This window comes from Mus musculus, chromosome 2 (genome assembly GCF_000001635.26).
Source record: "Mus musculus strain C57BL/6J chromosome 2, GRCm38.p6 C57BL/6J".
Classification (NCBI taxonomy): Eukaryota; Metazoa; Chordata; class Mammalia; order Rodentia; family Muridae; genus Mus; species Mus musculus.
Genome location: NC_000068.7, coordinates 85,476,663 through 85,489,100, shown reverse-complemented (window position 1 = coordinate 85,489,100; position 12,438 = coordinate 85,476,663). Strand labels below are relative to the sequence as shown.

Below are 12,438 nucleotides of genomic sequence, written 5' to 3'. Positions count from 1 at the left end.
GGGATTGTGGATGGGAAATCAGAAAGGGGGTAATATTTGAAGTGTAAATGATTAGAATGATTAATTAAATACTACTAATAAAAAGATTTTTAAAAAAGAAGAAATGGCACTCGCAGAGGACATAGACAGTTATTAGAATCTTAGAGCCACTTCCATTTCCTCCAGGGTTTGGCCAGTTCAGAGGTCATTCAAGCTCAGTGATTACACCTAAAATGTACTAAATGAGTTGCCACTCCCACTTTTTATTCCTCCACAGGTTTATTGAGAGCCCCTGGATTGCTTACGTTACCCAGATGAGTCACATACCAATGAAAATGAGCAGTGAAGAGAACCACGACTGGCTCAGCACTCAGGTGATGATGATAGCATTCATGAGGGACAGTCCTTCCAACCAGACTGGCTTACAACTGCTAACCAAAAATCAAAATAATAACTTGCTTTCATAAAACAATTTCCTGAGGACAGGCACCATGAGATGTTTTGCATGCAACTGAACAAGGAGGACACAATGATTATTCTCACTTTACAACATGATGAAACCTACTTGTGAGAAGGTTTGGTAACTTGTATATGGTCACACAACTAATACGTGATAGCAACAAGCTTTAAACCTAAGCAGTTTGGTTATAGAGTCTTAACTGCAAAGTAAAATCAGTCAACTAAAATCCAGAGGCCAAATCTGAACCACTGGTTCTTTGTGTATATGAAGGTTTACTGGGCCATGGTCATGTTTCTTTATTTATATATTATCCATGGCCACTTTGATGCTACAACAAAATTAAAAGATATACTATTGAAACTATAATGTACTTCTTTACTGAATACAAAGTGATCATGCCAGAAACTATATACACACAAACAATAAAAAAAAAAAAAAAAACTTCAGTGGAGCCAGGCGTGGTGGCGCACGCCTTTAATCCCAGCACTCCGGAGGCAGAGGCAAGTGGATTTCTGAGTTCGAAGCCAGCCTGGTCTACAAAGTGAGTTCCAGAACAGCCAGGGCTATACAGAGAAACCCTGTCTCGAAAAACAAAACAAAACAAAACAAAATAAAACAAAACAAAACTTCAGTGAGTTATATTTATATATTTGTTTATATATGGGCATATATATGTGACAATAGTAATCAAAGAAAAAGGCTATCATTGTGTGAATACAGTAGCTCATGGGAGTAGTTTGAGGGAATGTTCTTGAGGAGGACTGTAGGGAGGAAAGGTAAGGGAGAAAATGCTACAATCCTATGTACTTAACAATAGTCTAAAGATAATGTTTATTATCTGAGAATTTATAGAAAATGTGTTTTGATTTTCTATTCTAATCATTAAATATGACAAAGTCTTTCAAGTGAATCTAAGAGTTAAAATTGTAAGATGAGTTGTACCCTAGCAATCAGAGTCAAGAAGAAGGGTTCTCAGGTGTTTGGCCTGAGAGCTACTTCCATATCTTTTAGTTCACATTCATCATTTCTTTAATCATTGGTTAGATCTCATGCTTTCCACATACCCTTGACCTTTTTATGTGAGTATTATATATTTGGATAAAATCTTATAAAATAGGGCTTTTAAAACATTGCCCATAATATATGTTATAAAATTTTTCCTACGTGGTTCTTAACCCTGTAATTTTACTGTAGAAGGACTTCATTAATACTTCCTTATTTCATGTCACTCAGAAGCCCTCATGTTCTAACCTAACCATACATTTTCCAACACAATCCTAAAAACCCATCTACATCAGTCAAACTCCTCATTCATGATGAAATAACCATCTGTGTCTGAGGAATGATTGTGGCATTTTCTCCTTCAGTCCTAATATCCCTTGACATCTATTCCTTTATATGTACTTCTTAGCAAAATCTATTAGTATGTTTTAAATGGTAAACTTCTTGAAGGCTGGAACTGTATCTATGTAACTCAGTTATATATTTACTAACAAATAAAAAGTAAACAATAATATGCATATTAGTAGATTTACATAAAAATATAGCATTTTTTTTACACTCAGGCTCACTTATAGCTAATACAAACTTTTTCTTTGCAGGTTGTGGCCACCTGTAATATTGAACAGTCCTTTTTCAATGACTGGTTCACTGGACATTTGAACTTCCAAATTGAACACCAGTGAGTGATGGAAATGGTCTATTATGGAGCAATGTCTGACTGACCCTTATTATCATGCAATATGGCACAACCATTCAATTAAGAGTCTCAGAGAGTTAAAAAGTTTAACCAGAGTTCACTAAAGACAGCTGTCCATCAGTGCCAAATGGCTGGGATAGTGGGGTGAGAAGGAGCACCTAACTGTTGTGAGAAGTGAAGTAAAATCAGAGAAATAAACCAATAACTTAGTTACCATATATTCTGAGTTTTAAGAATAGGTGATGTCTATGGTGGGGTGCAGAAGGTATCTGGAGTGTGAGTTCATGTGCTCACACATATTTCATTTGTTAAAGAAACCTAAGAAAAATTACAGCCCTTGAGTAACCAAGTTTTGTTGAATTTAAGTGCAATTTAATGTAATTAGCAGGTTAGGGCCAAAGTCATAAAATAACCAAGAATGAAATATAGCCACTTCTGAAATTAACCAGTGAATCTAAAAATAACCTTCCAAGTAATCAGTGAACTGGACGTACAATAAAGACATGGAAAATGGTAATGTTTGGACATCCGATCTCCCTAGAATGCTTACAAGATGCTTCTCACGGTTCCTTCTGTGAAGTTACATCTAGGAGTCAGAGAACAAAAGAGCTCTTAAGGTCTTAATGCTGGTTTTTCAATCTGTATTCCTTGTAAATGCTTGAACACCCTAGCAAAAGAAGAATCATGAGTTATATATTATTAAAGAAAATATACAGGTCAAGAATAATTACTGGGTTTGCTACATGCCAAACCTTGGATAAAAGACTTCTTCCTTTAAATTCCAATCTAAACTTCAATTTAAATGTCACAGCTAGACCTAGGTGAATACTTAGTTGTTCAACAGTACTTTTTAGATGAGAAGAACATGAGAGAGGCAAGAATGAAGGAGACATGATCTGTTATTTTAACCAATTCACTTTTTTAAAGATTTATTTATTCATTTAATGTATATGAGTACACTGTTGCTGTATTCAGACACACCAGAAGAGGGCATCAGATCACATTACAAATGGTTGTGAGCCACCATGTGATTGCTGGGAATTGAACTCAGGACCTCTGGAAGAGCAGTTGGCGCACTTAACCACTGAGCCATCTCTCCAGCCCTCTTTTAACCAATTCATAACGCTAGCTCATCCATATTTTCATTTGAACTGACCAAAAATATGCATATTAAATGGCTAGTAGTTATTCTCTTAGCATTTCCCAAACACTTGCTATTCACATGGCTTGTAGAGATGTTACAAGAGAAGAGTTTGGGGTAAAAGATTTGGCTTACTAGAAGGCTTATACAAGGTCAAGTTTGGGTCTTCATTCCTGGTACTATTTTATTTAGAAATAAAAAATAATAAAACAATGTCTGGGTTTCTCTTTAGGTTTAAATCTCACATCTTCTGTTTGTTTTCTTAGCCTCTTTCCCACAATGCCACGCCATAATTACCACAAAGTGGCACCTCTGGTGAAGTCACTTTGTGCCAAGCATGGATTGCAGTATATAAATAAGCCCATATTGAAGGCCTTTGGAGATATTGTCAGGTAATAACACAATATATCTTTGCTCATTTTCCTTTCTTTCTAATTTCTAAACTTTTCAGCAGCTTTGGAATCTTTCATCTAACAACCATTTGTTAAGAAACACTTGTATCAACAATAATAAAGGCACACAAATCTTTACCATTTACCTACTTGACTTTATTATATTTCTTATTAGAAACACCCTACTGTTCTCCTTAGATCAAATTTCCTGAAATCATAGCTATATAAGATTTGTCTTTGTATTTATTTCCCATAGACCTCTGGACATACCTTAGAATTTAACATGATTGGAAAGACCAACAAATCTTCTGATTCAGTGGAGAAATTATTAATGTGTAGATGGGTGTAATGCAAGAATCAGTCAGGGCAATTAGCCATGTGTAGTTAATCTAACAACAAATACATATGCATGCACATGCACTTTCCTGCAGAAGATGTTACTGACAACTTTAAAACCACTGGTCTGAGTTTAATAATGTTCTATTAAAACAAAACAAAACAAAACAGGGAAATATTTTGAAGGCCACCATGGCCACATCTGATCTCATCTGGCTCCTTCAGACTCCCCACATTCTTCTTCCTTTCTGTCATATACACATCTGGTCTACCTCCACTTGCTGAAAATTCCTGTACCTGACCATCTTATCCCTTTGCCACTTTTTCTCATGCCTGAAACATTCTTCAAAATGGACTGCTTGTCATTTCACCTTCTCAATCCACAATCATTCTCTAAGACCATTGCATTTTTTCCCTTATGTCAGCCTTCCATCTCAAGACTAAATCTATCCTTACCACAGTCCTTATCACAACCTTGATTAAACAGCTTGCTGAGTAAACAATTATTTAATGCTTATCTTTCAAGACAAAGAGTCTGTGTGGCCAGAATTTATTTCTGTCTCTTTTGATGTTACATTCCTAAACCCTAGAAATTCATCTTCAACATTATAAAATAGGGTAGGTAGATGAATATGGTATGAGTTTATATCTAAGTATATGGTATAGAAAAGAATAAAATGAAAACTAAACTCAAATCTTCTCCCTGAAAAAAAAGGCAAATTTATCTGCTAAAAGAAATTCAGTGCATTTGATCCCCTTCCCTGGTTCACATGCAATGACATTTATCAAATATGACTAGAAACTACATTCTCTCAAAACAAGCGGTGAATCTAATAAATGTTTCATGGAGAACCCCTTTGCACTGAGTTTCACTTTCTGACAATTTTGTTTTCTTCTCTAGGTCCTTGAAGAAGTCTGCTTCCCTCTGGATGAATGCTTACTATGAATGATGCAGAGCCTTGCATTTATTGGTGTCTCTGAAGAGGGTGATGGCTGTGCATGGGCTTTTCTCTGATTAACTGAGAATTAACTGGCAAAAGCAGCATACATGAGTGTCCCAGGAATGTGAATCCCAAGAATATATATTAACCTCTCCCTGAAGGTCTTCTCTGTAACTGAGAGAAAGAAGAAACAGAAAGATGACTTCTGTCAGAATAACAAAGGGAAGACACTCTACTTTTTCATTAGGGTTAAAATTGGACTTAGTTCCAATAGACCTCAGTGAAATTGTTTCTTGTGGGGGCAGTTAATAATATAACATAGACAGAAGTGAAAGTGAAAAAAGTAAAGATCTCTGACAGAGCCCATTGGAAATCAGTGTAGTTGTTCTTAGAAGAGAATTGTTTATTTAAGACATCCCTGCTGAATAAATTTTTGCCTATCTCCTTTCAAATAGGTGAACTTCAAATTGTGACTTTAATTAACATTAAAATACCTTCAAATGCTTGTCTTCACTTTGCACTTTCAGTATTGTAAATAAAACGTGTGTGTTATTAGTGTACATATGCATGTGTTTCTATATGGAGAAATTAGAATTTCTGTAGTCTCTTAAAAGAATTCCCCAAGAAACTCAAGAAAAATGAAGACTAAAATGTGGACACGTTGCCCCTTCTTAGAACTGGGAACAAAACACCCATGGAAGGAGTAATGGAGACAAAGTTTGGAGCTGAGAAGAAAGGATGGACCATCTAGAGACTGCCATACCCAGGGATCCATCCCATAATCAGCCTCCAAACGCTGACAACATTGCATACACTAGCAAGATTTTGCTAAAAGGACCCAGATATAGCTGTCTCTTGTGAGGCTATGCTGGGGCCTAGTGAACACAGAAGTAGATGCTCACAGTCAGCTATTGGATGGATCACAGGGCCCCCAGTGGAGGAGCTAGAGAAAGTACCCAAGGAGCTAAAGGGGTCTGCAACCCTATAGGTGGAACAACAATATGAACTAGCCCACAGGGCCCCCAATGGAGGAGCTAGAGAAAGTACCCAAGGAGCTAAAGGGGTCTGCAACCCTATAGGTGGAACAACAATATGAACTAGCCAGTACCCCCCCAGAGCTCGTGTCTCTAGCTGCATATGTATCAGAAGATGGCCTATCCTGAGCTTTTGTCCTCACTGGCAAGAACACACTCAGGACAACCGGAATCTTCTGTGGCAAAGCTTTTATTGCTTACTTATCAGGAGGGAAGACCCCGAACCGGGAAAATGGCGCTGCTTATATAGCCCGCAGCGTGACTTTTCAGCACCTGATGTGGCATGACAGCTCCTGATTCGTTGCTTGCCCATCACCCCATTACTACGCCGTAGGCAGTGACTAGGCGTTAGTTCACTCTTGCACTTGCACATAAGGCTTGTTTACTAGTTAGGCGCAGTGGAAGCCAGCGCCATCTTATAATGGTGATTGCTCGCGGCACGGCTCTCCACATCTCCCCCTTTTTATTTTATTAAAATTTGAGGCTGGTCTAGGCCTCTGCAGTCATGTCCATCTGCTGTGGCTCCTGTCTTAGGTCATTCCTCCAATGTCACAGCCTTTCCTGTCATAGGGTAACCCTTTCGCCACCGGGTCCTGTGTCTTAGGTTGGTCTGTGCATGAGGAAAGTTGCCCATCTCTGGAAACCGCAGTACTGAGTGACAGTAACTGCTAAATGACCTAGGGCAAACTCTATAAAAGAGGCCAGCCAAAAAACAAATTAGTAAACCTCAGCGAGGTGTAAGTGCTGATCAATGAGCGTTGAGTCTCTTACATCCCAGTGCAATGTATCCACAAATCCGTGGGACGCAATAGCAGAGAACTCAGATGCCATTTAGGTCTTAAGCATGGACAGCCAAATTTCAGGGGAGGCCCCTTGTTCAATGGCTGCAAGTACTTGAGCAATCACAACCTTGTCATTTGTTTGTTGGGTTCTGAGCTTGCAAACTAACCAGAGCATAAACACAAGTCCACAGCAGACAACAGCAGCAAATAAAACCACCCCCACCCATTCCTTAAAATAAGAAAAAGCAGATGAAATCCAGGAGGAGAGACCCTCTGTCAATGACAGGTCCACTGGTGTCGAGTTGATCCTGAGAACAGCCGCTCTCAGGGCCTCAAGGGTCTCATCGAATCTTTCAGACCAATTTCCCGCAAGATACAAAGAAATCTGCCTAGACAGATTAGCAAACATGTAAATATTGGTTTTTCCCAATGGAGGAAATATGTGTGACATCCATTTGCCAGCTAAAAGAACGGGAGCTAATAGTGGAGCAGGACTGATAGCCTAGCCCTTGTAAAGAGTGTGATGACTGAGTTACAGGCCAGGTTTTTGGCCACCAGTGAGAAGAAATAATACTTTTGTCTGCTCCTGTATCTAAAATTCCCTTAAATTGTTTCCCTTCTATAACTAACTCCAAGGATGGCCTGGAATCTAAAGGCATTATTAAGTAAGCAGAATCATTTCCAGTAGAACCAATCCCTCTGGCAGCTCGAGGAATACCAGAGGTAGGAAAACAGCCATGTAGGCTTGGCAAAATTATTAGTTGAGCTATTCTGTCCCCTTGTGATATAGAAAAGACACCTTGAGGACAAGAACAGAGAACCTGAAGTTCCCCTTTATAATCCTGATCTACAACTCCAGGGTGGACAATAAGACCTTGTAGGCTGCAAGAGCCTGCCTCATATATCTCTAATTGAACGACAGTCCTTAGCCCAATGATATACTTTTCCACATTTAGTACACAATCCTGGTGCTGTCCTTTTTATAGGGGCTCTGCAGTCCTTGTTTAAATGTCCTGGTTTGCCACAATTAAAGCAAAGTTTGAGCTCAGTTGAATCCGAGCGCCTCCTCCCCTACAGAATGGCTGCCAATCCAACATTAGTAAGTGGCCCTCCAAGTTCACAGCAAACCTTTAACCAGTCCTGTAACCCCTTACTCTTTCTAGGTGTAATTGCTGATCTGCATTCCTGTGTAGCTTGTTCATAAACCAATTGTTCAATTAAAGGCATAGCTGCTTCTGGGTCTCCAAATATCCTCCCTGCTGCCTCCATCATTCTGGCCACAAAGTCTGAGAAGGACTCCTGTGCACCTTGAGTAATCTTGGTCAAATGCCCACTTGCCTCTCCCTTCTTAGAGAGTGCCTTCCATGCCTTAACAGCAGCAGCTGAGATCTGAGCGTACGCTCCCCAATGATAATCTGTTTGGTTAGCAGCATGCTGTCCCTGACCTGTAAGTAATTCAAACGTCCACGTTCTTTGGTCCCCTTCCATGGTGGCATTGGCCCTTGCCTGTGTCTGGCAGGAGTCCTGCCACAAGGCTTTCCACTCAAGATACATTCCCATACTGGAGGCTGCAGCTTTTACTACAGTCTGCCAATCACCAGGAGTCATAGTGTGATTCGCAAACCTTTCGACTTGTGCTATAGTGAAATTAGTGCTGACTCCATAATTGCGAACTGCTTCTGCAAGCTCCTTAATCTGTATATACTCTACCAGAGCGTGAACACGCCCTCCCTCAGCTCCTTCAAAAACTGGAAATGCTTGCTGCACTTTTCTCTGTTCCTCTTTTGGAATGAATGAATCTGAATGATACCTCTGACAATAAGGCTCTGAATGGTACCTCTTGTCCTTGTAATGTTTCGCCAGCAAAACATACTCGGACAACCAGATCCTTCTACAGCAAAGCTTTATTGCTTACATCTCAGGAAGACCCCAAACACAGGAAACTCAGTCCCTAAATAGCCCACAAGAGCGGTTGGAGACGTTTTTCAGCCTGACTGGTTGCTCACTACCAGCCCAGATGACGGCACGGGACAGGCAGGGCACAAGGAATGGAAAAATACCCCAGCACATGTGCAGACTACTTGTTTACCAGTTAGAACACCGGATATCAGTGCCATCTTGTAATGGCAATTGCAAGGGCGGCTCCTCACATCTCCCCCTTTACTTTTATTTAAGAGGCAACAGGCCACCCAGTACTGAGAGTGGAGATAGAGGTCAAATCCCCAGTGTGCAAAAATAGGGGCATTACACAAAACCTTCTCCCAGGCTCATCATCCGGAGGGGTCTTGGTCTGCTCCCATGTCGTTTTTCCTGGGGGAAGGACACTTGGATACTCAACCTTCATACGAGATGACATGTCTCCCTAGAATAGGCTCATTTTATGCCGCAGAGCCTTTCTACTGCAGTGCTTAGCCGTGCAACTCTCTCGGGCTGCTGAAGCACACTCACTCTATCCCATGCAATGAGACTAGCCTCATGGGGTGCAAGAGCTGAGTGGCCAGCGACCTATTGTTTAAGTATAGATAACCATATATCAGGAGAGGCACCGTGTTCTAATGCTGCAAGTGCTTGGGCTTTCACCATCTTGTCCCTTTTTGTTTGGGCTTTAAGTTTACAGACCAGCCAGAGCAAAAGCAACGCTCCACCACATAGGATCACGGCAAACAAGCCTACCCCCACCCACTCCTTAAAGTAGGAAAATGCAGAGGAAATCCAGGTGGAGAAGCCCTTCATCAGCGAAGGGTCGAGACATGTAGAATTCACTAGTAGAATAGTAACTCTCAACTCTTGAAGCGTTTGCTCAAATTCCATGGTCCAATTCTGTAACATATAACGAGACAAAGTTTTAGACAAATTTGCTGCTCTTGTAGAATTTTCAAACTGAACAGAAGTAACACAAAGGCCAGGCATCTTGTATTCACAACCCACTGAGCCAACTGCCAAAGAATATCCACTTGCTCTTAGACTAGGTCGATGCGTTGATTTATCAACATCAACCCTCCTTGTATCTGTGAGTTGGCTGTGGCCTGTTTATCTAAGGCCATTGTGACTGTCATAGAAAGCTTGTTAATAGTTTGTATTGTTTGAACAGTAGTAGATAGAGCGAGTGCCGAGGCCATGATAGAGGCTGCAACCGCCGCTGTGGCCACCAGTCCAACTATGATAGCAGAAATACCAAAATCTCTTTTCCCTCGAAACAAAGTCAAGCTATTAGGGGCATTTACAGGAACAGGAACAAATCTAGGCATGCAGGTAACCAAAGCAAAAGGATATTTCTTAGCATCCCAGCATAAGGCATAAAAACATTTTTCTTGTGAGCAATCTATCTCTATCTGATTCTGAGTTAAGCTTGTCTTACTTACCACCCACAAAAACAGGGGCCATACACATACCGGGGTGGCGGTAAAATTTACCTTTTTCTGTTTTTTATATCTAACATTGGAGGTGGTCCATTTAAAAAAATTTGGACTCTGCTTATCAGACCGACCGGTCTTCAAGGTACTTTTCCAATCAAAGGTCAATTCTCCTTTCTCACTAGAACCTCCTCCAATCATTGCCATGGGGGCAAGATCAGTACAGCTTCCATTAACCCCACAAAGCAACCATTGATCAAAAGGGTTAGTATTAGTTCGGAGGGGGTCCATAGTACTAAAATCATATCCAGCAAAAGTATCATTATACTCTCTACTAATATATGGGGAAAAGGAAAAATATTTCTCTACTGCCCAAGTATATTTTTTAGCTTGGCAACCTGTCCAAGGTAACATTACATCTTCCATGGAACCTTCCTTGCAAAAGGGTGCCATTCTAGGTTGAAGGCGGCTTATTTCCAGGTTTTCGGCTAGGCCACCATCCCCTAATAACTATGGTATCAGCCTTTATATCAGTCGTTACACCCCAAGAGCTCTTTCTTAACCAGGCTGCTGATTGATAATGCAAGGATATACATTGGCTCTTATCTTGTAACGAGGAAATTAACATAAAGCACAGGCTTCCCTGTAGGAAGAAGGTTCTATTTTCTAGTAAATCCTGAATCTGTTCATCTAAGGGTAAATAAGCAAGTCCCAGTTCTTTATCTGTAGTGAAAAAGCGTGGAAATATTTGTGCATTATGCATAACTGGCATAGGAAGAGGGAAAGTTGACATAATTCCCCATCATAACTCTCCAGATATACTAGGAACCAGAATCCCCAGCGTGAGGAATATGATCCATCGATGTCTTGGGATCTTGTTCTTGTCCAAGAGCTGGATCCTTCGAGTGAGGCGCTCCGGAATCCAAAAGGGATTATCTTCCTCCTGTGGAAAAACAGGATCCTATTATTAAAATAGGATCCGGGCCATATCATTTATTATCAAAGACATTTTTCCACTTTACCATTTCATTGAGCGATTGAGGCCATTGTCTGTGCCTTTCAGATGGTGATTTCCCAGCATTATCCAATTTTAAGAAATTAAGAGTAAATATTATAAGGGATAGAGCCATCTTTGGCGTCATAGCCTTTATCCCCCCTTTTTGTTTAATTAAATAGGACTTGAGAGTGTGATGGGCACGTTCTACAATGCCTTGTCCTTGAGGATTATAAGGAAGGCCAGTCAGATGAGTCACATTGATCTGATGGCAAAACTGTCATGAATGTTTTTGACTAACAAGAACAGAACATTTGTTTCTAGGGTAGCTTTTCAGCTTAGTCATATGTACTATTTAGATTTACAAAATAAACAGCTAGGACTTATCTGTTTAGTCTTTCTTGCCAGTGGCTAACTTCAGCTTAGGAATTTCTCCCTTGAATAGGAGCCAGGTAATGATGCATGTGCTCTAATATGTTGAATATAAAAAGGGTGTTCACACATCAAAATACAATCTTGTATTTTCATCAAAATTTTAGATACTGAACTAGACTGCTTAAAATTTTTGGCAGTCTCTAATATTAATACAGCATTAACTACATAAACAGAATCAGAGATAATATTTATGGGCATAAGGAACCTTTTAAAAACTTTTTAAAACCATCAAACATTTTACCAATTGAGGGGCTCCTGGTGTAAATTGCAACCTTACAGCTTTTCTATTAATCACATAACTTCTAATTTTTTGTTTTGGATCCATCTGTATAAATATCAATAGCTATATATATATATATATATATATATATATGGGTATTAGCCATCACCTTTGGAAAGATCACTGGATGCAATAGCATGAAATGTAATAAAGGATGCTTAGGATAATGACTATTAATTAAACCAGAATAAGCACATCTAAGAATGGCCCATTCATCTATAGTAGCACACAATATTTGCATTTGTGTAGCAGTATAAGAAACAATTATGCTATCAGGCATTTTTTTTTAAGTGAGTAATTGAAGTTTTTATTCCTTTGTGTGCCATATTTGCAACCATGGTGGAATAATGCTCTATAATCTTATTAGGGGATATATGTGGATGTATCCATACTAAAGGACCATCTTGCCATAACACAGCAGTTGGCAGATTGATGGTGTGTAATATGCATAGGCACAAAGGTTTTTGCTTATTTATACGATTTAACTGTGCTGTTTGGATCACTTTTTTTACGTTCTTAAGAACATCAGAAGCCTCAGGTGTTAATTGTCTCAATGAGGTAATATGTGATTCTTCTAAAATTTGAAATAAAGGTTTTAATTCCGAAGTAGGG

The 12,438-nt window shown here is 39.6% G+C and overlaps 1 protein-coding gene across 1 annotated transcript in view; it reads left to right on the top strand.

Moving 5' to 3' along the window:
• The window catches only part of Fads2b (fatty acid desaturase 2B), a 34,844-nt gene extending 29,835 nt beyond the window's left edge, over positions 1-5,009 (top strand). Inside the window, exons 9-12 of the mRNA NM_001081664.2 lie at positions 257-353; positions 2,041-2,120; positions 3,546-3,671; positions 4,909-5,009. Of these exons, the coding sequence (NP_001075133.1) occupies positions 257-353; positions 2,041-2,120; positions 3,546-3,671; positions 4,909-4,957 (352 nt within the window). The 3' untranslated portion in view covers positions 4,958-5,009. The remainder of the gene's footprint in view (positions 1-256; positions 354-2,040; positions 2,121-3,545; positions 3,672-4,908) is intronic.
• The last annotated feature ends 7,429 nt before the right edge of the window (positions 5,010-12,438 follow it).